Genomic DNA, 27,759 nt, shown 5'->3' with positions numbered 1-27,759 from the left:
CATCCCCAACCTTCAGTTCGTATTAGTGGTAGTCGGGCATTACAAATAATCAGTAGTAGCACTGCTGGAAAGATCGAAGTTAATAAGTACTATTGATTTTTACAATTACCTTTTTGATGGATGTACAATACCTAGGGCTTTGGGGTGGCACTTCTCAGTTCTAAGTACATCCTTGCAGTAAATAGCAGGAGACAAGTGTGTATCAAAAGCTTTTGTATTGTCAATCAATGAAGTCAGGTTGATTGGCCTTAAAAGCTTGACAAAGAAGCCACTAACACCAAACTGTTATCAAGTGCATCAGTGTAAGATGCAATGTTATGTACATTGAATGAACCTGTGTAGTCATGACAATTGTGATTATTGGCTGTTAACTAGCAAACAGAGCTGGGGTTCTAACTGTAGGGACCCTTTGGCAGCACATGCATGTTGCTGGAGGACCATTGATCTGGAAATTTTACCTGCATTCGTCCAAATTTTAATGTCAAGATTCCTACATTTTTTACAGTCAACTAAATCTCCAAATGTACTAGGTATGGTATCCCAGACATGGTAGGACTGTGGGTACATTTCAGCAAGTGTTTATGTATTGAATAAACATTAGTATTATATATATTAAAACAACACAAGTAGCATAATATATATATATATTTATACAATATACGTATATGTATGCATAATAAGTTTCTATAACTACAACGGTTTTAGATTAACAAAAACAAATTAAAAGAACTAAAATGTCACACAGTGTAAAATTGCCATATATTATAATAACTTGTTACATCTTAGTGCTTGCCATTATTGGAGAAGATGATTTACCTTCTGATTCACCATAAGCTGTGGAGGATAAATAAAATAACAGTAGCAGTAGTATATAGGGAACAAGGTGTAACAACAATTCAACAACAGTCATTGCTGATTGTACAAGCTTACAGCTACCTAACTAACAAACACGACTGCTTTACTAGAGTCAAGGACAATATAACTGCTTTACTAGAGAATTAAGAGTAATATTTGTTATTAAATTCTTTTCATTCAAGGAAGTGTTTCAATAGTAGCTCTACCATTGTGTATATAATTAGTAAACTTACATTTTCGATTATTGTTTCCATACACAGAGTATCGGAAAGTAGAACGAGACTCAACTACATCAAGCATTGATTTGTGGATAAAAATGTATTGTGCCTGTAAACAAAATCCAATTAAACTGTAAATACTAGGTCTCGTATTTAAATACCTCTGTTTGAATCATGTGGTTTCTTTGCTGTCTCATTTCACAAGCAATGCTAAATATATCTACCCAATCATGATCATTGATGTGCTGTAGTAAAGTGTCCAAGGCAATGAAAGTCCCAGTACGGCCTACACCAGCACTGTGCCGCAAAGGAAACAATCGTATAAAATATACAAAATTCATGTCATCACACACACAAATTTATACACACTATATCCATACTAATACCGGTCATTTCTGGTAAAACAACTACTTAGAGCAAGTATGTGGTTTCCACATGCACATATCCAACACAGCTATTACCTGCAATGCACCACCATTGGTCCATTGCTGTCAGATGGGTCTTGTTGGGCACGCACCGCTCTCACAAACTCCAACACAGGACCGGGATTATCTGGTACACCATGGTCTGGCCAGCCAGTGAACTGAAAGTGCCTTACAATACGCTCCTTCTTATCCTAGTGATAATCACCCAATAAAACATAACAATGGGTGTTTAGCAATCTAGCATACCTTAGCATTGCTTAGTGACAGGATAAATTCTCTAACTGTCCACTCCTCACTTTCCTTTTCAGATTGCATAACAACAGATACTTCTCCGTGTAGAGCTGGCTCCATACCAGGCCAGTAATGATGACATTTATTCTGTACAATAGGATGACAACATAGACCTCTAGCAGTAGATGATGTGTCTTACTCTTCCTCGTTCCACCAGTTGCGTCAACATAACAATGGTGTGTACATTTTGTTCCCACACCATCCTCCAAAAGTCATCAAATGTACAAGGCAGTGGACCTTGTGTTGCTACATATGCTCTCTTCATTTTATAGCCCTGGTACAAGACAAATAAACCACATTTCTACAATATCAATTCTTACCGGAATATAATTTCCATTAATATAGTCAGATCCAGGATCATCATCAACAAATGATAATTTGGTCCTCGAATGATCATCTGGTTGCACATAATTGAAGTAACAATTGACACAGTAACAACAACTATCTTACAAGCCAAGATGTTAGTGTAACGATTCTTTGCTCTGTTCTCTGCCATCAAGGAGGCCTCTTTTGCTTGGTCCAGTCCAACCTCTGATACACGCTACATAATGGCAAATAGTAGTCACACAGGTACACAGCCCAATGTTAGAATGGCATACAATATATATCTCACATACCTCATATTCCTCTGAAAATTTGTATCCTGAGTCGTTAGACATGTCAGCAACATGAGCTGGAAGATCTCTCAAGTAGATGCGACGACTAAGGAGAGAAAGTTTACTAACGTGAATTAAAAACAAAACAAACCTGTGTTCTTGCTGAGAGGAGAGGTCATCACTAGTGTAACTACTTGGCTGATCTTTAACAGGTACAATAGTAGGACCAATTGCTTCTGATTCAAAGAAACTTCCATTGTTCTTTGAAGGGGATGAAGGTAGTAGCATGCTTGAGCTCTTATTGCCACCTCTTTTGCTAGCCTTTCCTTTGGTAGTACTAGTACTACCACTAGTATTACTATAATATAATGTACAATAGATAATATAATGTCTAGGTATGGTCAGAACTAGTGTAATAAACTTACATGCTATACTGCTGCTTCTTTGACTTCTTACGACAATAACATATCACAACAATTATTAGTATAACTACAACAATGACCACTACAGCAACAACTACTCCGATAATAATCCCAATAGAAATACCATCATCTGATGGAGCATCATCTGTTGTGTATCACACAATGAAATAAACTCGGTAAATGGAAATTAAATATCTTACCTGTTTCAATAGGACTTGACAAAGGTGAAACTGCACAGCCTCCTTCTGTACATGCATTATATGCAACCCTAAAAGTAAAATTTCCAATGAATTGGAGTGTAACAGACTGGCATACAAAATTTCAGCAGTAATTAATTACATAGAGTAGTGCATAAATGTGACCGGATCTGTGAAAACCCGACACAATAGTGCATTTTTCAGATTCCTGTTTATTAAATATTTATAATCTACTTAGCCAAGTGTATTCTCTAGCACAGTTTCAGCCTCATAGGCCAATAACTTTCAGAGTTACAGCCCTACAAAGTAACAGCAACAGAAAAATCGATTTGTACAGCAAGTATTGGGAAAATTACAGGTGCTTACTAAAATGGTTGTAATTTATGAAAGGATGGACATACTGGACTGAAATTTCCACCATCGTGTTTGCCATGGATAGGGGAACCATTTACTGGGTAAGTTTGTCTTTTTATCGCCTTTCTGCATTGGATACAAAGGTGAAATTCGTGAAGAAAAATCGATTGCGTGCGATTGTTTCGACGTCACATAAACAAATGCTCATAACTTGCGTATCCTTGGGTCTACAATGAACAAAGATTTTCTAACTCCCTTGAGTAGGCGAATAGATGATATCCAGGTATTTATTGTTAGTCCCTTCCTTCACTAAGAAAGAGGCGTTCAAAAAATTACAATTTTTTTCCCAATAATATGCAAATATTTCACCAATTGTTTTCAAAGCTTTATACTGGAAATTTAGGCTTGCACTATTGTGTTGGATTTTCGCAAATCCAGTCACATATATTATATGAATTTTTGGTAGTACACATGTGTCTCAGCACTTACTACACATGTGTCTCAGCACTTACTACACATGTGTCTCAGTACTTACGAATAGTTGGAATTTGGCTTTAGTGGACCATTACAAACAGTCACATTCTCTTCACACCTTCCTCCATTACCCAAAGTTACAACAAGATTACCAGATGGTTCCTATATATTATATACAATATAACATGGTAAAGTAATTTAAAATATTTCTTACTTGTCTAGCAGACCTTCCTCTATCACCCAAGTCACGCTTGAATCTTTCTGCATTTATACGACTTGCAGGGTATTGTATAGCTATGTATGCTGGTGGAATATCGCCTCTCTGAATTCTAGCAGTAAATGCCTCATACCAGGTACCAATGCCTGTAGTAAATGGAATACATGAAGAATGCTATGTACATGTGAAGGCAAAGTATGTATATAGAAACAAAGAGCATAACAGTGATTAAATGAGAAAATGGACAGTGCTGTTCCATTATCCACTTCCTCCTCATGTTAATACTTCACATAAAACTAACGCCTTAATGTTGTAGTGTCCTGCTGTTCCAGTACTTCCTGCACAATAATAAAAATATCAGTGAGGTCTCCATCATCTGTAGGTGGCAGTGATAGAATAAAAGATAAAGAGTCATGTTTGGTAGGATCACCACTAGGGTACGTGGTGGGTATTGGCACTCCTGTTGGTATAAAATTAATATCTGGAGGTTCTGATGGTGTTGGTACAGCTGTAAAGAACAGTAACACATGTAAAGTGTCATAGAATATTATAAGGTATGTACATACATCATACAATACTGTATATTAGGGATCATGGATTTTCTGGCCAAAAATATCACCTCAAATCCAACCTCAATACCTTCATGGTGCCTTGGTAGTATTGGTGAGGTATAAGAAAGCCCAAAAGTGTCTACAGAGTAGACAAAAATATTTTTGATAAATTGCCATGGAATCAAGACACACGGTAAGCACACCATTTTTGCATTATAGCGTCTGCCAGGTAGGGTAGGTCACACAGCAAATTTGATTAAATTCGCAACAGCCAATTGTGAGATATGGGTGTTCAAAGTTGTTTTAATTTCTTCGTTTTTCTTCTTATGTCGTATGGGGGCTACGGGGGCTTTGATTTCTTTTTGTACACTTTGCAAAAATTGCTATAAAATGCAAACGTGTACCTTGATTGCATCAATCTTTGGCACAAATGAAGAGCGTATTACGGTGGATTCACCCACCAAGTTTGCTGTGAATCTGAGGAATATCCACGGAGTTACGAGCATTTATTCACGTAAAAAGATTAAACTTCTGTCACGGCTATAGGGTAAACCAAGTATAGGAATAACTTGAAAACTGGTGTGTAAATAGGCTGATCATCGTAGCAGTGTCTTTTGATAGTTTGAATAGCAATAGAGTTACAGCGATAAAGTTATAAAGTAAAAACCAAACAAGTGTAAAATCGCAGGATTGAGATACTCTAATAGAGCAGTCACCACAGGGTAAAAAAGGTGTACAAAAAATGTCGAAAAAAGTCCAAACCAGGGACCTCCATATCTAACACCTGCAGCCTTAACCACTGAACCACTGCTATCTTGGCTGATCATCTCACTTAATTTCTGCTTTATAAATGTAATCTCTAGTTTAAATCTGCTTATAGTTAAACATTTGTAATTTCATAGATCTACCAATAGAAGTACTGAATCTACCAATAGAAGTACTGAATCTACCAATAGAAGTACTAGATTGTTCTAGAACATTCTATGCATGTTCTATTAGAAATTCTCAAAAAAAATGTGCACTTATTAGAGTATTACAATAATATTACCACAAATATTGAAGTAAATCATGCAATGCAATTCATTTATAAGTCTGTCTTCAACAATCATTATCATTGTGTCTACATAGAAAAGAAGAAATGTGAGTAAAAAAAACCCCTCAAAGTCAGCCATAGGCCGGTTTTGGGACCTTATAAAGTACAAAAAGAAGTGAAATCCACACAAAAACAGCCAAGCTGTGAAAAAATGGTGCTTTTTTCACCAAGGCTTTTTAAGGCTGTACCATTTTTCATACCTTGGTTGTTTTTGTGTGGATTTACTTTAGTAGAATTTTTTACTAACTGACTAACTGCCTGCCTGATACTAAGGCTGTACCGATACCACATTTTACAGCTGATACCGATATTTATTGTCTACTTCCGATACAGGTTTTCTAATAAACTGATATTAAATATTCAGGCAATACTTAATAATTGTAACCAATATGTATTATTGTGAGATTTAGCTTAATAAGATTACATAACATAATCAGTATGGCTGTGTTGAATTTACTAAAATTCATTGTTCACAAAGTATTTTTATCCAAAATTGTCTGTTTTTGGTTAGTGTAATGTCAGAGTAGTGTCGTACAACAAAAATGTATGACCAAAAAAGTGGTACAAAAAAACCCTCAAAAATGAAAATAAAAAACCCCACATAGTCACTTGGAGAATTGCACCCAGGGCAACCCACAGTGCAGTCCAGGATCTTACCACTTGTCTACAAAGTCACTTGTGCAAGAGGAGAGCTTTTAATAGTACTTATAGTACTTTTACTAGTACTTACACTACTCCACTGAAGTATCTGTACTATAGACTTGCAATTGACCGATACTCGTAATATCAGTACCAATACCGATATAATATCGGTATCGGTACAGCCCTACCTGATACCTTCAGACAAGTGTAACTTGACAATCACTAAGGCTATGGGTCTAATTTTTTCACTGTTAGACATCACTTTGGTTGGCATACTGCAGTATGTCTAATGCATGCTTCATGGAGGTAATTACCTGTGTCCTCCTATGTGTCCCATTTATCTTTGCTGACAGCAAAAGGTGTCAATTCGCAGTAGCGCAGCATGATGGCTTCCCTACATAACGGGAATTGTCTTGACTTTTCTGGTTGTGACTGGATTGATTGCAGAGGTTTTTCATGTAGTGTTCCTCATTTGTAACGCTTTGTAACATAAAAACAGGAAGGAGCAAGGCGAAGTCGAGCACTACTTCCTTCCTGTTTATAATGCAAAATCCCGAATACCATAGCCACCCATCCTATTGCAAATTAATCCGACAACCAGTTACTAGGTAACATAAATTCAAAAAATAACTACTGCAAAAGACCAATCACACGTAGCAACGGTCTCAAAATAACATTTACCATAGCAACGGTTACTTAACAACCATATTGTTGCTATGCCATGAGGCATCTATCACTATGGTAACACTAGTTGTCAAGTCGGACATTTACTTCTAATAGAAACACACCACACTATTGTAGCCAATCATGATCAAATTAATATTACAGGTTTTTGTCAAGGGACCTTGACAAACAATTGTAATACTAATTCTATTGGCTAATCGCTTGAAATAATACGTCAAGGTGCTATTGAGAGTATTATCATTCACTTGTTGGATTAAATAGTGTAACACTATATGTGACCCAGTCTGGGAAAACTGGTCTTATCGCCTATTTAAAAAGTATCAAGAAACACCAGTTTTAAGTATCTAGTGTGTTGTAGCTTTCCAATGGTTGAAGCTATGTACACCAAATTTTCATACGTTTTATACCAATTCCTTACCTTCCAGAGCATCCACTTTGCAAGTAGCCAACAACTAAGTTTCCCACCATTTTAGATAGCTTTTAAACTGAGGTTGACTGTATCAGGCGAGCTGCAAAATGGGTGGGAGGCGGAGGAGGGCCTGGAAGGCAGGCAAGACGGAGTTCAAAAATTGAAAAGGAAGGCGTAGGGATGAATTAGGCCAAGTTTTGGGCCATTCAGGTGTCAAAATTGGCTAAAATGAAAGGAAATTCACAGCAGAGGTACTTATTCAACACCACAGGGCTGTACAGCTACATACAGTCATCCCCAGGCTGACCAGAGCTCCATTATAAGGCCCCATATTGCACGTACGGATCGCCACTGGGCTTGGGAAAAGCAGCCAGCAAAACCAGACCACTCAAGTCTAGCTGATTTTGATTGTGCAATTAGATAGTTTATTCATGTAGCTTTGTGTACTGGGTGAAAAATCGAATCTGCTGACATGGGCAATAAGACCGGTTTTCTCAGACTGGGTAGCATATACATGTCCTATGGACAAGGGAGCATGCTACTATACCCAAGGGCAGATCCAGACTTATGGAAAGGGGAGGTCAAAATGAACTGTGAGGCACTACATTGTCTAGTTTGGTAAGGTGAGACAAAAAAAAAAAAAAAGGTCACAGCCTGCTGAAAATAGCTGCCCACCTCACCAACTATGCATTTATAGCAGATAAAGTACATAAAAATCCTTACATAGCTCGCTACACATGGCTCTAATACTGTGACTGCTTTATTAGAGTGACTGCGACTGCTCTATTAGAGTATCTTGATCTTAGTATACTAAAAAAAATTGGGGCCAAGAGCCCCCCTTTGACCCCCCTGACTATACCCTACTAACATTTTGGACAAAATTCAAACGTGGCGTCTTAGTTATATCATTCTTATATGCAACAGGGAGTGCTGTATAAAGGCTGTGAAGGTAGCTACTTCTACTGTAGAGCTGAAGGATAAATTCACACTATTTTAATGGAATAATTTTGCATCACTTGCATACCTGTGCAACCATTCTTTTATTGCGCCATTCGACTTCATTTCCATGGCTTAGCTTTGTGATGCTGGTAATGTGATAGCATGTGCCCTCCGTATAATGGCCTAATTAGGAATTTTATTTATGGTATATATACTGCAACCATGTTTGAATTCAGCTGTTTACAGAGTTACATGCTCCCTTGTCCATACAGTTCAATGGTATTAGTAGCATAAAATGGTTACCTACCAACTGTTACCCTTGAGAGAATTTATAAGCCAAACATAAGGCAAAAAGTGATGATTCACTGCAATAGTAATAATGGGTAGTGAAACAAGAATGCAATAATGTCTATGTCTATGTGTTACAGTAAACACAAAGAGATTATCTCACTTCCTATCGGAATATCAACAATCATTGGACTACTTCTAGTGGATGGTCCACTACCATTAACAGTAGCAGCTGTTATCTATAAAAGCATTGCAAATAAGTAAACAAGGTGGTACTACATACGTGTAGAATACAAAAAGTGGTCCCTATAAAAGTCTCAAATAAGGTATTGATTATTTTGTTAGTATTTTATCATCTGAAGTGTGAAGTACCTACCAATAATCATGTGAGCAGTAGGGCTGGGCTGTTTTTCGTATAACAGTAAAAAATATCAGTGTTTTTCATGTGGTTGACAATTCAACTAAAATACCTTAACAGGGAATAGAGTAACTGAATGCTATATTTAGTGCATTTGACTGATCTAACAGAATACATCAATTTTCAAGGACCGAAGCAATGGCATCATGTGACATCACCAATGTTTTAGGACAAGAAAAACAGCAACTATGTTCATCATTACTATATAGCGTAGTATTATCCAAATGTGGTTTTACTGAACTATCTCTCAGTCTTAGCCAGGTAAAATGTAATTTGAGGCTCTGATAAAGCCACAGTAAGGAACAAACACACTTGCCATTACACAACAAAAAGCTGGACCAGATAATGGGAGTCATTCTGACATTCTGACTAGTCAAAAATAAATACCTGGCATCTGGGAGTAAAATGCTGGCAAACATCCACAGGTTTTTATTACACCACTAATTGTATGAAATAACAGAACAATACCTGAAAAGTATAATCACTATTAGAGACAATTGTCTGCATCATCCTATCATGTGTGATAGTAGTTTCCAACACATCAGCAGAACGGTTAGTACTTAGTTGGTTATAATACATTATCTCTTTTTGTCCTGTGCCAGCCTATAGAGACAACAAATAATATAACATACCAAAATAAGTCACAAACAGTGGCCAAATATGTATTCTTACTACACCATATGCACATTAATGTCAACTGTGTACTCATTGAAAAAAAAAAAACTTGAAAATATACGCAGAAATTTCATTATCTACCATAGGATGTGATTGGTTTAACAAATCACACATTTAGGTTCACTCACGTCCTTTAGTTCTTCTCTACTTCCATTATAAGTGATAGTATAATACAAAATAACGCCATTCTCTAAAATTGGTGGTTGCCATGACAACAGCACAGTAGTATAATTCAATGCTATCACAGTAAAATTTTCAGGTGGTCCAGGAACTGCAGAACATGTTTAAGTCAACAGAGATATAGTGATCATTAACAGTAACTCACAGTCTTCAAATGTTCTCACTTCCACTGGAGCCGAGGTGGCATTTTCACTGGTACCAATGAGTGTTCTGGCTGCTACTGTAACTGACACGTTACCATACCTCCTCAAACCTACACAACACAAACATGAATAAATTGTACACTATGTACAATGTGACATTTTATCAAACATGCAATGTAAGCAGAAAAAATATAGGTCATGAAGTATAGTCAAGAGGTTAGATACACATCATAACATCACGATGTACTGGTATGATGTACTGGCATTCAGTGTTGGAAATGAAGTTTGGAAATTGTTACAGATACAAGTATGAATAATGTAAGTAGGAAAGCCAAGCAAAGATGGAATTGACCACAGAAACTTTTGAGACCCCCGGATGTTTGATGTGTGACCAGCTCCACTGGAAGCACAGTCATTCACGCATGAATACCAACAATACACATCATAACAGTACATTATGTACAGTACCTTCAATAGTGATATTCCTATCAGGAACATTTCTGTTAGTCTCATTGTTTTCATGTAGATCAACCACTCGTACATCGTAAGATACAATATCTCCATTTTGTTCAGTAAGAATAGGTGACTCCCAACTGATGTATATTGACTGAGAGCTGACTACTTCTACAGTGACGTTTTGTGGTGGATCCAAAGGAACTGTTGAAACATGATAACAAAGAACGTTAAACAAAAGCATAAAACAACTTACCATCCTCCAATGTCATCACAGTAATGGGGTCACTAAAGGGACCTATTCCTGGTTCAGTAGCTGCTGCTATTCTAACAGTGTAGTTGTAGCTAGGATGTAACATGTCAACTAACTGTATACGTGCTTCTGAAACATCATATGTTCTGTTGAAATTCTCTCCCATTGGTGAAATTACTGTTCCATTATCTAAATATAGTATCTGGGTTTCCATGATAATCACATGGTATATAGTAAGTATGCCATTTTGTTCTTCTAGTGAAGGTCGGTCCCATGACAATGTGATATTACGAGATCCCTCCACAGCTACACTGACATTCAATGGAACTTCAGTTGGAACTGTGAATATAAGTGATTCAAGTCACAACACAGACAAATAAAGTATTTCACCACATTTGATTCAAAGTAAAAAAGGAACATATATGTCAGGCACTGTCCCATTTGTTTGATGATAAAAAAGACTATGTGCTGAATGTTTCATTATAGTGGAAAAAGTTCATTGCAGCTGGCCAACTGTTACTGATGGTGGATTAAGCAGTCAATGCACATGAGCTCTACTTGAGGCAAATGTGTTATTATCCATTGCGCAGGTCTACCAACCATATCCATTAGCAATGTAATCTCAACAAGTTGTGGGACAAATATGGATCCTTAAATTTTACTTCCAGTACTTTTGATGATGACAGTGCCTTCTCAATTCACATGTGCTGATATACTAGACATGGTTATGTATGAACTGTTCGCAGTTTATATGAGAAGATCCAGTGGATGACTGGCTGACAGGTACGGTACTGCTCAAATGCAATGTCGCACTTGCTCGAGCGAGTCAATTGCGAACGATCAAAATTTGCTAATTAAAGGGGCGTGACACTCGTTTCGCTCATGAGTATTTATCCCCTATCTCACACGGTGAATACTCATGAGCAAAACAAGTGCCACGCCCCTTTAATTAGCGAATTTTGATCGCTTGCAATTGACTCGCTTGAGCAAATGCGATGTTGCATTTAAGTGGTACCGTACAAGTAATAGCTAAATCAGCTTATACAATTGCCAGGCCATTTAAGAAGATGTCAAGGGGGAATTTTCCGGGAAAGATAATGGAAAGAACACTGTGTGAGTTAGTGATCATAAAGAGAAACTCAGGCAAGCCCAAACTTCTGAATAACAAACAAGTACAAACCTAACCACCAGCCACCATGTGGAATTTTGTTTGGGTAATCAAGAGAGGAGAGAAACTGACCTCATTGAAATAGAAATACATACCAGGGAATAGTGTATCACGTGTACCTCAGTTGTTAAAGCTTTAATTAGAACAACCCATGTGAAGGGGTACAGTCTGCAAATGCAGGGAGCCAGAGTCTAGACACTGAAAACTACAAAAAATACAGAAAAGAACTCAGTTACAGTCTGAGAGCTTGTCAAAGAACCATGATTTTCTGTAGCAATGGTTTGTACTACTCAAATATATCGCAAATGGAATCCTGTTATCTATTTCGTAGTCTGGTGCTGTGTGAAGTGTACATACAGGCCTCCTGCAAATCTGCAATCATTGAAAGACACGGTAAATTACCTGGGAATCAAAGGTGGCCTTGAGCAATGGTGTTCTCCTATTAGCTGTAGGCACACTTGCAGTGGAGTTATGGTACAGAATAGAACTAAGTTCTGTTTCTAATTCTAAGACTACATAGTCATGGGTTATTGAAAATCAGTCATTAACTAGAAATTGATAAATACAGATAAACTGCCAGTGTCAAATGTGTCTACAATAAAAATTTGCTACTCTATGGCTATTACAAATTCTTTACAAGTATTTCAAAAAATTTGGAATTTATAACTAGAGTAGGGACCATAGCACATCGATAAAAAGTACTGAAACAAGCTGGAGTAGTGCATGATATTAAATTACAGTAAAACAATAAGAAGTGTTATATCCCTACTGTGCTCCAAGATACCATAATGGAAATGCACAGTAGGGTATAACACTTCTTATTGTTTTACTGTGATTTAATATCGTGCACTACTCCAGCTTGTTTCAGTACTTTTTATCGATGTGCTATGGTCCCTACTCTAGTTATAAATTCCAAATTTTTTGAAATACTTATTTGTTAACTTTTTTTTTGTAAATAATATTATTATGATTGGTGACGCATACTGCATTTGAAATGACGCTGCGTGTCCCGGCTATATCGTCTGAAAAGTGAAGTATCCATTACGCTTCATTGTCAGTATGTTCAACCTGTTAGACAGCAGTACGAATCAAGAGCTGTTTGAAAAGCATCTCTGCAACCCACACATACCGAAAGAAAGGGTTGGTACTGCGCGCCTCAGTTATATCAGTTATCATCTCAGTCGTCTGAAAAGTGAAGTATCCATTACGCTTCGTTGTCAGCTATGTTCAACCTGTTAGACAGCAGTACGAATCAAGAGCTGTTTGAAAGCATCTCTGCAACTCACGCATACTGAAAGAAAGGGTTGGTACTGCACACCCCAGTTATATCAATTATCGTCTCAGTCGTCTGAAAAGTGAAGTATCCATTACGCTCTGTTGTTGGCTATGTTCAACCCGTTACACAGCAGTACGAATCAAAAACTGTTTTAAAAACACCTCTGCAAACGAAGTAGCCACTATGAAAAATACGGACGATTTTCATTACGAAGGGAAGCCATCACTTGCTACCACCAAATCGACACTTTTCGCTGTCAGCAAAGATGAATGGAACACAAAGGAGGACACTAGTAAGTCCATGAAGAATGCATTGTATGTACTGCGGTATGCCAAAAAGCACCTCTCGGGCTGAAGTGACGTTGAACAATGAAAAAATCAAGCCTGTAGCCTTAGCCATTATCGAGTTACGCTTGTCTGAAGGCATCAGTCAGTCAGTCAGTCAGGTAGTCAGTAGAAAATTTCCTTCAATAAAATTTTTTAAAATTCCGTAGCAACTTGTTGAAAGTGTTTCGGGTTGATCTGAAAGCTTGTTTGGGCTTAGCTTTACTTAACCAATACTGCCTCACTGTTGTCTGGGAAAATTGAGGCTGTTTTTTGGGTGATGTTATTTCGTGGGCCACGCCTACTCCTTTGTGGTCCCTACTATACACTACTATCATAGTGTATGATATTTTTGTGACTGTCCTGGGAGATTAACTGCTTTGAGATAAGCCATAAACAGATAAACTATGGACACACCTGCTTGCTATCATAAACGTTAGCAATCACATTTATGATGAAAACCAAAACATTGATGTGTTTTAGTGTGCAATTTCCATTCCAATCCTGTTGGAAAGTATATTGTATATTTGCTTACGGAAAGCAATGGCTTAATCAATGCCACAAGGTGCATCACACCATGTTCTGCAACCAGGGACTTATTTATTAATGATGATGATATATGTACTAGCAACAAACCTACGAACATTCATAATACTCACCATCTTCCAATGCCATCACAGTAATGGGGTCACTAAAGGGACCTATTCCTGCTGCAGTAGCTGCTGCTATTCTAACAGTGTAGTTGTAGCTAGGATGTAACATGTCAACTAACTGTATACGTCCTTCTGAAACATCATATGTTCTGTTGAAATTCTCTCCCATTGGTGTGATTACTGTTCCATTGTCTAAATATAGTATCTGGGTTTCCATGATAATCACATGGTATATAGTAAGTATGCCATTTTGTTCTTCTAGTGAAGGTCGGTCCCATGACAATGTGATATTACGAGATGTCTCAACAGTTACACTGACATTTAGTGGAGTTTCAGTTGGAGCTATTAAAAGTGAAAGTAAACATTATATTTCTTCAAGTATGGTAAGTGAACAAGGTGGGTTAAGAGATACAGTAAACATGAGCCACAACCTTAAGTAATGATAGGACTGAGTATGTTAATCAAACTGTGCCTATCTTATCTTGATCAAAGGAAAAGGGGGTCATTCCATGTCAAATCAACAAGAAATTTAGGGTCACCTCTTGGATTTTGACGAAACTTGGTGCGTTTGTAGTACCTGTGGTGCTTATCACTAATGCAAATTTTTAGCTCCATACATTCCATAGTTTCTGATTTATATTTTGAATATTTTATGAAAAATTGGTCCATCTCTAGTTACAAAATCAACTGTAACTTTGCACTGTGTAAAGAGATGGAAGACTGTTGATTGACCTTTCCGGTGATCCCTAAATTATGGAATATCTACTTAATTACGGTTCAAAACTACTGTATTGAAAACTTTAATCCATAAAATTTTTATCAAACATAGACCCCATGATGCAATCATTATTTATGAAAAAATTCGAACAATTACAAGCAGCATTAAAAAAATATAAAGGGTAGGACCATAATGGGTTCAAGAGATATAATGAATTATGTTGTGGTATGCAGTGGAATTTGTAGCCTATTATTGCTGTATGGGAGTGTACACCTCCAATAACCACTCGTAACAAGACCATGCCAAGTTTGTCTTACAGAGTGAAGGTGTCTAGGTAAAGTGTAACTTGTATTAGTGACCACCTGTATTGAAAGACCACCTATGTGTTGCAGTTAATGTATACTTCTCTAATTGGATATTAATGTATAGCACCAAAGTATCAACCCTTTCTAGCAAATCCAAAAATGGTCCATATTAGACAGGTCGACTTTAAAATGGAGATGACCATAACATGTATCCTCATGTGAATGTTGTACCATCTCTTCAGTAATATCTTCTTTATTAAGTTGAATCCCACTATAGTGGACTTAACCCTATTAAATTTGCGTATGTGGCTGCATAGGTACGCACAACAAAACCTCCTCAAAAGGGATACCTGGACACCTTGATAACCAGGTGTCTGTTTATACTCCCATTCTAGTGGTGCACATACATTTGGACCAAGGTATCGTACTTCTGTGGTTTTGTAATATGAGCACTTTATTATAGTCCTAGGAATGGGGAGGGGTGCCATATAGATGTGTTACTTGCACCTCAATGTGTGAAATTAATTTACTTTACATTTATGACCACTTTCAAGATCAAGTCATAAATTCATGCACATACTCAAGCAGGAGGTAAACATGTTGACCACGCTTTCACATGTATTTAACATTTGTCTGTACTGATCTTCAAAGTGTGAATGCAAAAAAACCATTTAGTAATTGCATTACTATTATTCACACAGTGCTATAAATTACACATTGAGATACAAGCAAGTGTTCATAATATAATAAACTCTTGGTACAAGTAATGGATCTACTGTATATAGTGTAACTCTTCTATTCCCTGGACCATTGATAAAGTGAGAGAAACCACAGACTTGTCTTGAGCCCAAATGTACGTACAATAGTAAAGTGAGATCATGAACACATATCCTGGCTATCAATGTGACTGGGTATCCTTTCTGAGGAGGTCTATTGTACCTATATGCAGCCATATACGTACGTAAATTGAATAGTGTGGAGTGGGGCTATGTATGTAAGTGTACTATGGCGGGATTTGACTTAATAAAAGTATTTCTGATGAGATGGTACAACATTCACGCGTTTATGGACGCATAGTGATCTCTTGTCTAATATGGAGAATTTTTTGGATTTGCTAGAAAAGGTTGATGCTTTGATGCTATACATTAATATCCAATTAGAGAAGTATACATTAACTACAGCATATAGGTGGTCTTTCAATACAGGTGGTCACTAATACAGGTTGTACTGTACCTAGACACCTTTACTCTGTAAGACAAACTTGGCATGGTCTTGTTGAGAGTGGTTACTGGAGGTGTACGCTCCCATACAGCAATAATAGGATACCAAATTCCACTGCACACCACACATAATTCATTATATCTCTTGAGCCCATTATGGTCCCACCACAAAAAATTTATCAAACAGACCCCATGACCCAATCATTATATATGAAAAAATTAGAATTTTAAGCAGCTTTTTTTGAAATATGAAGGATTAAAGTTTTCAATGCAGTAGTTTTGAACCATAATTAAGTGGATATCCCATAATTTAGGGAACACTGGAAAGGTCAATACACAGTCTTCCATCAGTGAATTATAAATAATTACATAGTGCAAAGTTACAGTTGATTTTCTAACTCAAAATATTCAAAATATTTGTGGTCATAAATCAAATACTAAGGTGTATGGAGCTAAAAATTTGCATGAGTGATAATCACCACAAACACACCAAGTTTCGTCAAAATCCGAGAGGTGACCCTAAATTCCTTGTTGATTTGACATGGAATGACCCAAAGGTAGTATCAACCAAAAGTTTGTATGCTACCTAAATGCTCAAATCCAGTTTAGATACAAAGGCACAAGCATATAATAATCTTGTACTAGCAATTGAAATGGTATGATGATTCTAATTAACACATAGCATGTGATGTGAATTGCATTATATAGTTAGGCATTGACTTCTATGTCTGGTCTACCAGTATTAATCACTAGTGATGATCATTCGTGAAAGTGGACATAGAACATGTTAAATGTTAATTAGTTTCAGAACAAGTTGTTTTTGTAACCAGGGACTTATTTATCAATAGTATAAAATGATGATATATGTACTAGTAACAAACTTACAAACATTCATAACACTTACCATCCTCCAATGTCATCACAATAAAGGGGTCACTAAAGGGACCTATTCCTGCTGCAGTAGCTGCTGCTATTCTAACAGTGTAGTTGTAGCTAGGATGTAACATGTCAACTAACTGTATACGTCCTTCTGAAACATCATATGTTCTGTTGAAATTCTCTCCCATTGGTGTGATTACTGTTCCATTGTCTAAATATAGTATCTGTGTTTCCATGATAATCACATGGTATATAGTAAGTATGCCATTTTGTTCTTCTAGTGAAGGTCGGTCCCATGACAATGTGATATTACGAGATGTCTCAACAGTTACACTGACATTTAGTGGAGTTTCAGTTGGAGCTATTAAAAGTGAAAGTAAACATTATACTTCTTCAAGCACCAGTCTGTATGGTAAGTGAACAAGGTGGGTTAAGAGATACAGTAAACATGAGCCACAACCTTAAGTAATGATAGGACTGAGTATGCTAATTAAACAGTGCCTATCTTATCTTGATCAAAGGCAGTATCAACCAAAAGTTTGTATGCTACCTAAATGATCAAATACAGTTTAGATACAAAGGCACAAGCATATAATAATCTTGTACTAGCAATTGAAATGGTATGATGATTCTAATTAACACATAGCATGTAACATGAATTGCAGTATAGTCAGGCATTGACTTCTATGTCTGGTCTACCAGTATTAACCACTAGTGATGATCATTCGTGAAAGTAGACGTAGAACATGTTAATGTTAATTAGTTTCAGAGCAAGTTGTTTCACAGGTAACTTAATTACTGTTTGTGTTTTGCCAGCTTGTCATGTCAGGTTATAAGAAAGAGTGAGATAACAATGCAGAAAGTAAGTCTTTTATGCTAAGAATCTAACAGAGCAGTCATGTAGTTGTAGTAGAGCACATGCTTAAAATTGACACTTTTGGTTAGCTAACTTAAATGTGTATGTAGAACCTATAATGCTAAATCTTTCCAGTCCTGTGTGTCCACTTGCAAATGTGCACAGATCAATACACTCTAATAGAGCATTCACCTAGCAATCACTGAGTAGCTGCAGTCAGGTACTGTAAATACTCAGTTATCGCTAATCCTACTCAGTTATTGCAGTTCTATATATACATCATTGTTTGATCTACATTTCATCTTGATAAAGGAGATGAGATAAATATATAGTCTAAGCCATCAATCAAGCAACATGAGCTATTTTCGTATGGTGGGGGTCGCCTTTCAATAAAAATACAAGGATACATGGAAGCTTGCCAAAAACTGACTCACTAATGGATTAAACCCCACCTTTTATTTCAATGGAGAGTAGACTAGTCTGGTGCTAAGAAATCATAAAGCTTATATGTAACAAATCAAATACACCTGAAATGATACACAGTACTTACCATCCTCCAATGTCATCACAGTAATGGGGCCACTAAAGGGACCTATTCCTGCTGAAGTTGCTGCTGCTATTCTAACAGTGTAGTTGTAGCTAGGATGTAACATGTCAACCAACTGTATACGTCCTTCTAAATCATCATATGTTCTGTTGAAATTCTCTCCTATTTGTGTAACTACTGTTCCATTGTCTAAATATAGTATCTTTGTTTCCAGAATGATCACATGGTATATAACAATTAACCCATTGTGCTCTTCTAGTGAAGGTCGGTCCCATGACAATGTGATATTACGAGACGTTTCAACAGTTACATTGACATTTGGAGTTTCAGTTGGAGCTGTAAAAAGTGAAGAAAAGCAGTAATAAGACGTATATAAATGTTAGTGTAAGCATTGGCCTGAAGTGGTTGAGATATAGCACACTAAACACTCATAATATGCTACATTGTGATTTTCATAACCCAAACAAGTATAACTGGTAGAGATGAAAAGAGAAAAAATCACTATATGGATCAAATAAATAGTACTTAAATTTTATATCTTATCTTTAAACAGGAAAGGAATTTTTTTATGTGAATTCCTTTCCTGGCTATAATGAGTTATTTATAAAAGAGTAATCTTTTGTTATTTCTGTAGAGCAAACTGCTTAAAGGAATAATGCTGATGATGAGTAACTATCAAAAGTGTCCTTTACAAAGAAATACGGATAATGGCCATGGAGTTATAACAAGACAAATTTAACAAGTTTGTGATTGAGTTTCATGAAAAATTTGCTGTTATATTGTTATAGCATGACGTTTAGTGCATGCATATTAGAGAGTCAATTAGTAATAACACGAGTAAATTAAGTGCCAGCTAGCGTTAATCCGCTGCTTGAAGCCAAATCCTGCCATGTAACAACTTGGGGGGTTTGTCCGGGAGAACCAGAAGCTTGATCTTTTGAAGATCTCGGTGTACAGACGTTGTATCTGCTGTCGATTATTGCCAATTTTTGTGGCTAGTTTACGCTACTCAGTACCACTTCACAATTCTAACCTCAAACTTGAATTCCTTGGGACCAGGTTGAACGTTGCTTGAACAGGTGTGAACTTTTGTTATTTGACATTGTTTCTCTCTGTGTTCTAACTCGTTTGTTAGGGATTGGATTGTTAACAGTGGTGGTGGACAACTATTGGAACTGTGGTGGACAACTATTGGAACTGTGTTGTGCAACTAGACTTGCTGGCTGATGAAACTGCTTTGTACCATCTCTGCTATTACCTTGTTATATCTACAAGTTGCCATGTCGTTTAGTGTTGAAGCTATTGTAGAGTCTCCTAAATTGTTGACCATATTGCCACTGAAGAAACTGGACTTATCCGCTCCTGCTTCAACATTATAAACTGGACATTACTACTATTAATGAAGAAGAGTGATATTTGTAAGCTGCTCGTGGAGCATTTAGTGGAGGAAGCATTTCTGACGATGAAGATACACTGACTAGCGCTAGTGTGGTAGAGGTGAAGATAAAGAAACTCAAACTGAAAGACAAAGAAAAAGAACATAAGAGCCAAATGGAGCTGAAAGAGTGTGAGTTGGCGATGCAACTGAAGAGGAATTAGAGTTAGCAGCGGCTACTACTACAGCGAGCCCCACCCTGGGCCTGTTGTAGTGATTTTGATGTGAGTAAGCATGTTCGTTTTGTGCTGCTCTTTCAATACACAGAAATAGACAAATACTTTTTACATTTTGGGAAAGTGGCTTCATGGCCAAAAAAGTATGGACATTCTTGCTCCAAAGTGCTCTGCTTGGTAAAGCACGTGAAGTTTAATTCAGTCTTGTCAGTAGATCAGAGTTCAGACTATGACACTGTGAAGAGTGCTGTCCTCAGGGCCTATGAACTACAGTAGTATGGAGGCCTACAGACATAACTTTAGGCACAGCAGGGAGAATGACTCCCAGACTTATGTGTTTGCAGATATAGGTGCTTCACAGTCCTTAATCTTAGTACTACACTTTTGCTCCCAGTCTGATACTGGCATGACAGTGTTGCTGCAAGGAGTTCATCAATGTGCCATTGCATAAGATTTGCTTGAGGAGTCCCTTAGTGAATGGTCCAATTGTTTTAGGAGTGAGACATTCTCTCCCAGTACAGGAGGTTTATCTTATACTGGGTAATGACCTGGCTGGAGGCAAGGTAGTGGCAAACCCCCATGTTTCACAGATGCCATGCAATGAAGAGACTCTGATCAATGCATCATAACTATTTCGGCTTGTGCTGTGACACGGGCAATGTCCAGAGCTGCATCTAAGCAATCCACTCTAGATGTCTCTGTTGTTATGGGAGACACCTTTGAAGGTGTGACTGACACAATCCTTGATGATGAGGCTCCAGATGCTTTAACATCTACTTCTGCAGAGGAAACAGTGTCCCAAGTGAATGATCATGGTTTGTTGTCTCTGTGATAGTTGCTACACGAAAGACTTCGAATACAATAAATAATATATGTCACGTGTTACATATGCGCATGCGTGTATCCTAATATATGTTACATCTCCCTTGTTGTTTGAGTATGCAATCGTACAGTTACAATAAATATGTGCAGAGTTTGGCACTTTCTTGGTCAAGGCTGATTTGCCAGTATCCTGAGCTGGCATCCAGAACTGAGAAGTAAGTTGCCTCTGGCATCCGTGTTGTTACTTCTTCAATGGTTTGCATGGGATAGTGCTCCCGTTGAATAGCTTCATTCAGATTGCGGGGGTCAATGCAGATACATAGAGAGCCATTAGGTTTGGTGATTATCACCATGCTGTTCACCCAGCTGGTAGGCCCAGTGACCTTTTCTATTACATCAAGGCTTTCCATGCGTGCAAGCTCTTCCTGGATATTTGGATGGAGAGTAATGGGTACACGGCGGGGTGGATGGATTACGGGTGTTTTGGTTGGATCAGTTCTTATGTGGTAGCGTACATCTGTAATACAGCCCAGGCCCTCAAACACATCATAGTATTGTTCAAACAGGGTTACATGATCTTTGGAAACTGTGTCTATGCGTTGTACAAGGTTAATTTCAATGCATGTAACAAGTCCTAGAATGTTTGGAACATCGTCGTCGTGGTCTATGACTTCAAATTCAATAAGATAATGGTCGTCTTTGTGTTGGCACGGTATTTTGGCTCTACCACAGGTGCATAACTTATGACCGCCAAATGCTACCAGGCTGGCTGAAGATGGTTGCAGTGGATCTTTGCACACTTGGTAGTATTGCCACTGAGGTATCACATTGCATTGAGCGCCAGTGTCAATCTTGAAGTGGTCCTCTGGTGGTTCATTAGGATAGTGACTGACCAGTCCTTTACTTTGTGAGTTTGTCCAAGTGTCCCAATGAACAAGTCATCATTGTCTGGTGCCTCTTTTTGGATACTGTAGTGGAATAGTGGTTGCGATTGGGTTGCTCTTGTGCGACACACTTTGGCAAAGTGGTTTCTTCGGCCACATTTTCGACATTCGGCTCCGAGTGCAGGACAGACTTGTTGCTTGGTGTGCCAATTGCCACAACGGTCACAGTACAGCTTCTGAACTTGTTTGTTCTGTGAGCGTATTCCATGGATGGCTGGTAGGTCATTGGTTTGATCATTGGTGAATGACTTCATTTGGGACGATGTTACTTCATTTGCCCTGCATATGTCAATAGCCTTCTGTAGTGTTAGATCGGGTTCTATGAGGAGCCTACTGCGTGTTTTGTCACAGTGTATGCCACACACTATTCTGTCTCTTATTAAGCTATCCTCCAGGTCTTTGAACTCACATGTTTGAGCTTTGGTCTTTAGGTCTGTGACATACTGGTCAATGGTTTCACCGTAGCGTTGGTTGCAAGTATTGAACACGTGTCTTTCCCATGTGATATTTTTCCGTGGCGCAAAATATGCTTCGAACTTCTCCAGGATTTTCGCTACTTTACTTTTGTCATCTGCATCTTCCCATGAGAACATGTTGTAGACTTCTAGTGCGTCCGGCCCGACCACGTGTAACAGTGTCGCTGCTAGGATTCCTTCGCCTTTTGAGCTGAGGCCGCTTGCCAGTAAAAAAGTTCGAAACGTTGTCTCCACTTTCTCCACGCATCAGAAACGTTGCTGCTGTCTAAGTCTAACGGATCTAGAGGAGTGAGCTTATCCATTCTGACATCATGTGATAGTTGCTACACAAAAGACTTCGAATACAATAATATATGTCACATGTTACATATGCGCATGCGTGTATCCTAATATATGTTACAATCTCGGGAATCACTACTCAAGGAACAAAAGAGAGATGAGGAGATTAGACAGTTAGCCCTTCATGTTTTCGGAAAAATGGCATTCTGATGAGGAAATGGAGACCTTCTGAAGTTCCAGCATCACATCAGTGGAAGGTAATTAATCAAGCAGTGCTTCCACCTATGTACTGAAGTGATGTTCTAAGTCTTGCCCATGAAACACCAATGGCTGGTCATCTAGGGGTAAACAAAACTTACCAGAAGATATTGGACCACTTCTATTGGCCTGGAATGAGGAAGGATGTGAAGCAATATTGTTGAACCTGCCATACATGTCAATTGGTTGGGAAGTCCAATCAACCCCCCCACTAGCACCCCTGAAACCAACTACCGAGCCATTCTGTGTTGGGCCACTTCCGAAGACAAAGGATGGTAATCAGTATCTGCTCACTATTATGCCTCTACATGTTTCCCAGAAGCAAATCCTATCAAAACCCCGAAGATTGTTAGAGCTCTGATTAAGTTTTCACCTTGGTGGGATTGCCCAAGGCAGTGCAATCAGATCAGGGCTCCAATTTCATGTTCCATTTGCTTAAAGATGCAATGTTCTAACTAGGCATTAAGCAAGTGAAATCATTTCCCTATCATCCTCAATCGCAGGGAGCCTTGGAAAGGTTTCATCAAACCTTGAAAACCATGATGTAAGCATAGGAGAACAAGGACTGGGATGAGGGTATACCTCTTTTGTTATTTGCTGCAAGAGAATCCGTCCAGGAATCTCTTGGCTTTAAATCTCTTTGAACTTGTGTTTGGGCATGTACTATGCGGCTCACTCAAGTTGCTCAAGGGTTATTAGATGATGCTCCAGAGAGTTTGTTAAAACTCGTATGTCCAATGTTCGTGACCGACTACACACAGTCAACAAGCTTGCTCAGAAACATTTCAAGAAAACACAATCTGCAATGAAGACATGGTGTGACCAGAAAGCCAGAGATCAAGTTTTTAAATGTGGTGACAAGGTACTAGTGCTACTGCCAGTGCATGGAAGTCCTCTGCAAGTACGTTATTGTGAGTTGAGGAAAAGGTGAATAGTGTGGACTACATCATCAGTACACCAGGATGTTGCAAAACTAAGTGATTTTGTCATGTGAATATGTTGAAGGCTTACCATGAGACACCAGACATGCAGGGCATTTCAAAAAACCGTGAGTATTGTAAATTTACCATTCAATAATTCCAGTAACGTGACCCACCAAATGATGACTGAGGAGGAGTCAAAGGAGTCTGTCAGACTCCAGAATTCAGATGTTTCTAAGCTTTTTTTTTGGCTCTTCAGATATGAAGATTTGAAGAAGCAGCTATAGCTTCAGATTTGAACAATTTGGCTCTTCAGATTAGACATGAGCATATTAAAGGTAGAGACAGTGTTATTGCTGATACCGTCTCAGACTGTTTGATCACACTGTGCTTTGAACTGTTGGTAACTTGTTTATTGTAGACCCCCTGTAGTTTAGGTCTACTTTATTCCATTGACTGGACTCACAGACTGAGCTGGAAACAGTTTTTAAATACTAATCCAGGCATTATCCATCTCTTGCAACACTGGAGACACCACTATCGAGCTACGACTGCTGGTACTGCTCTTTCCTACAAGTCATAAAACTAGCACGTGCACTAATTACTTACGATACATGTGTACTAGCAGTGATATAGCGTGATAGAGACTATTGATGTAGCATAGATGTTTTCCTTTGTTGCTTTAGCACTTGCTAGTGCTACAGTTGTAGAGATGAGCCAGTAATTATTCTTAGCAGGTAGCTAGGTGGCAGAACCAGGCGAGGTGATGGGGCTATGCAAATAAACTGGCTCATCACTACAGCCCTAATGCTAGCTAGTGTTAAGTACTGAAGCAACAAAGGAAAACATCTACGCTACAACAATAGCCTCTATTACGCTTCATCACTGCGAGTACACATGTATCGTAAGTGTATTCTAATTATTAATTAGTGCATGCGCTAGTGTCATATGACTTGTAAGGAAGAGCAGTATCAGCAGTTGTAGCTCGATAGTGGTGTCTCCAGTGTTGCAAGAGATGGATAATGCCTGGATTATTGTTTAAAATCTGTTTCCAGCTCAGTCCATGAATCCAATCTGCAAGTCCAGTACATAAGTACAGTCTGTGGAATAAAGTAGGTCTGTATTTTAGTAGCTGCCTTCCTTTTGTACTTATGTGTGTGTATGTATGTGTGATATACTGCATGCATGTGGGGGAGCTTTGTAGGGGGGGTGTTATAGCATGGTGTTTTGTGTAGATAGTTAATAAGTATAACACAAGTGAAGTACCAGCTAGCATTAATCCGCCACTTGAAGCCGAATCCGCTTGCGTAACAATGTACACCAGGTAAACTGCTATAGGTAATTAGCTGGAAATATTACAGACTGATTAATCATCATCGAAAAACGTTTTAGTGGTTCAGAAGAATCCAATTAAAAATATTGGGTAATATGTATATATATATGTATATGTTAAAGCATAGCCGCGAGTGCTATATGAAAAATAAAGAGTGCTATATGAAAAATAAAGTACTCGGCGCTTGGCCTCAATACTAATAAAGCAGTTGGCTTCGCCTCGTGCTTTATTAGCATCTCGGCCGCACGCCTTGTACTTTAATTTTCATATAGTACGAGCAAGGCTATGCTTTAAATGATTTATGGAACATTCTACTCGTGTAGCTTCACCGTACACTAGAACTCGTAATTAACGCGCGTTGCACGAATTGTTAGCAGCCTGAACGCACACAAACTGGTTTAACAAAGTAACTCACGCGTATTCCACCATAGTTTGGCATGGTAGACATTCATCGCATATTTTGGCAGGTTTTGCTCGCAACCTACAATCGATTTTAATGTGAGTCACATGGTGAAATATTTCCGTGATATCTCCAGGACTTGTCCGTTTACATTAACAATTGTAACAGCAACGTTACCTTCTCCCACCCATCATCGAAGCATTTAGGTATGTCTATAAAAGCAATCCAGTGGTAGAATTTGTATTGGCTGGGGTGATTGATCACTCAGCGTGGCGAGGCTATTAGCCTTCACCGGCTTGGGTGATTAGTCGTACTGGCGTGAGCCCGGCAGGCTATTAGCCTGCACTAGAGCACGTGGGCAACTGTGCTTTATTGCCCACAAAGAGTGCTTTATTGAACGAATAAAGCACTCTTTGTGGTGCAATAAAGTATTCTTTGTGGTCAATGAAGCTGTTGGCCAGCTGAGAGTGTACTTTATGGAATTTAAAATTCACTTTTCCTTTTGATCTCGCCCACGCAAAGTTAAACAAAACATGTGTAAAAGATGCAATCAGGATATGACAGTCACCATAATACAACATTAAGCAATTTAAATTGTTGGTTTGAATATAACAAAAACAATTACCAATAAACAAATACACCCTGCAGACAGTAGTTGCACGCTATTTGGAAATTATACAAAGTTGATGTCAGGCCCCCTCCTCCCACAGTGCGCTTGTTTCAAAGGATAAAGTGCGATACATGGCTGGGTAATTATATGCGGCCTGCTGAAAGATAGGTTGCATTTTTCTCAAAATTCTTTTTATGACTTCTTTGTTATCTAAAGGAAAGGGCAATTAATTTGTTATATAGCAGTGCAGTGGAGTAATAGCTGGTACTAAGCAATGAAAAATTATTGACCGCCCATGCATTTAAGATGAAGTTCTTATTGTTGCACTATATTAACAGTGTAGCTGGGTTGCTTACCACTTTCCTGTGCCCTTTAAGGCTTGTTATATAACAGTGCAATGGGGTAAATGGTACTTAGCTATGAAACTTTATTAGCAGTTCATGCATCTAATTGCACTTTTAGAATGATGTACCATGTCATGTTTCATACCATATCAATGACTGCACAGCTGTTAGACACAGATACACTCTTTCAGGCATATTGCACAACACTAAACATCACAACTAAGCTACACTGCTAAATTGCACAAAACCAGACCTTCACATTTCTGTGATTGCACAATCAAAATATTGATACGCAAGCATGATATTAGTATCGCGATACAGTCAGAGTAGTTTTTAACACTATATTTGGCGTTATTCCATAAAGGTGTGTATGATGTTTCTATATTGGTTTTATGGGCAATATTTTGAGGGCGAGTGTCATTTTGGGCAGATCACTATTATACAGTACTTAGTACTACCAGCTGTGCCTAGAAACTTTCATTGATTTTTAGCAAAAATAAAGAGTTTAAACTATATTGTGTTACTTCTTTTGCTCTCGAAATATGATTGAATTGTTCTGCTGTTGATTCTACTTAGAACTTGTGTCTCTCACAGTGTATAATTTTTTTTGCAGGCAGCATGTGTAGCGTAAGTCGCCAATTATTGACACCATTTCATCATGCAATTGTAATTCCTTAATTCAGTGAGGTATGAACTTCTGGTTTTAACCGTTTAACAAAGCATTCCTTCGTCTCTTAGCGCACCAAATTTTAATTATCACATATGAGTGAGCATTTTGTTATAAGGAAAATCGCAATGCCTATTGTGCGCCAATGGGATACCTACTATTGGCAACTGTACTTCTGTGATTGAACAATTATCGGCACAATGTGCAATTTTGTGTGTAACTCCATGATGCCTCGTTGGTTCTTTGTGAAATTTTTATAGGAGGTGTAGTCCTTGGATAACTCAGTTTCACAGAAGTTTTACAAAGATGAGGCCAGCCGTTCGAGAGATATTCAGGTTAGATGCAAAAGCATACTGGTTCCAATATAAAATTA

At 38.1% G+C, this 27,759-nt stretch overlaps 1 protein-coding gene across 1 annotated transcript in view; it reads right to left on the bottom strand.

The window, feature by feature from the left end:
* Nucleotides 1–578: 578 nt before the first annotated feature.
* Nucleotides 579–27,759, bottom strand: part of LOC136262281 (phosphatidylinositol phosphatase PTPRQ-like) — a 90,717-nt gene continuing 63,536 nt past the window's right edge. The window contains exons 31-54 of the mRNA XM_066056501.1: nt 18,726–19,058; nt 17,345–17,680; nt 14,204–14,539; nt 10,781–11,116; nt 10,540–10,728; nt 10,074–10,181; nt 9,877–10,019; nt 9,542–9,676; nt 8,819–8,894; nt 4,351–4,557; nt 4,047–4,195; nt 3,894–3,994; nt 3,008–3,075; nt 2,811–2,952; nt 2,537–2,743; nt 2,407–2,491; nt 2,240–2,330; nt 2,110–2,186; nt 1,929–2,063; nt 1,745–1,876; nt 1,535–1,689; nt 1,235–1,370; nt 1,089–1,182; nt 579–834 (exon numbers count right to left, since the gene is read on the bottom strand). Coding sequence (XP_065912573.1) covers nt 776–834; nt 1,089–1,182; nt 1,235–1,370; nt 1,535–1,689; nt 1,745–1,876; nt 1,929–2,063; nt 2,110–2,186; nt 2,240–2,330; nt 2,407–2,491; nt 2,537–2,743; nt 2,811–2,952; nt 3,008–3,075; nt 3,894–3,994; nt 4,047–4,195; nt 4,351–4,557; nt 8,819–8,894; nt 9,542–9,676; nt 9,877–10,019; nt 10,074–10,181; nt 10,540–10,728; nt 10,781–11,116; nt 14,204–14,539; nt 17,345–17,680; nt 18,726–19,058 — 3,830 coding nt within the window. The 3' untranslated portion in view covers nt 579–775. The remainder of the gene's footprint in view (nt 835–1,088; nt 1,183–1,234; nt 1,371–1,534; nt 1,690–1,744; nt 1,877–1,928; nt 2,064–2,109; nt 2,187–2,239; nt 2,331–2,406; nt 2,492–2,536; nt 2,744–2,810; nt 2,953–3,007; nt 3,076–3,893; nt 3,995–4,046; nt 4,196–4,350; nt 4,558–8,818; nt 8,895–9,541; nt 9,677–9,876; nt 10,020–10,073; nt 10,182–10,539; nt 10,729–10,780; nt 11,117–14,203; nt 14,540–17,344; nt 17,681–18,725; nt 19,059–27,759) is intronic.

This window comes from Dysidea avara, chromosome 7 (assembly GCF_963678975.1).
Source record: "Dysidea avara chromosome 7, odDysAvar1.4, whole genome shotgun sequence".
Taxonomy (NCBI): Eukaryota; Metazoa; Porifera; class Demospongiae; order Dictyoceratida; family Dysideidae; genus Dysidea; species Dysidea avara.
The sequence above is the reverse complement of the archived record's forward strand: the minus strand, read 5'-3'. Positions and strand labels throughout refer to the sequence as shown.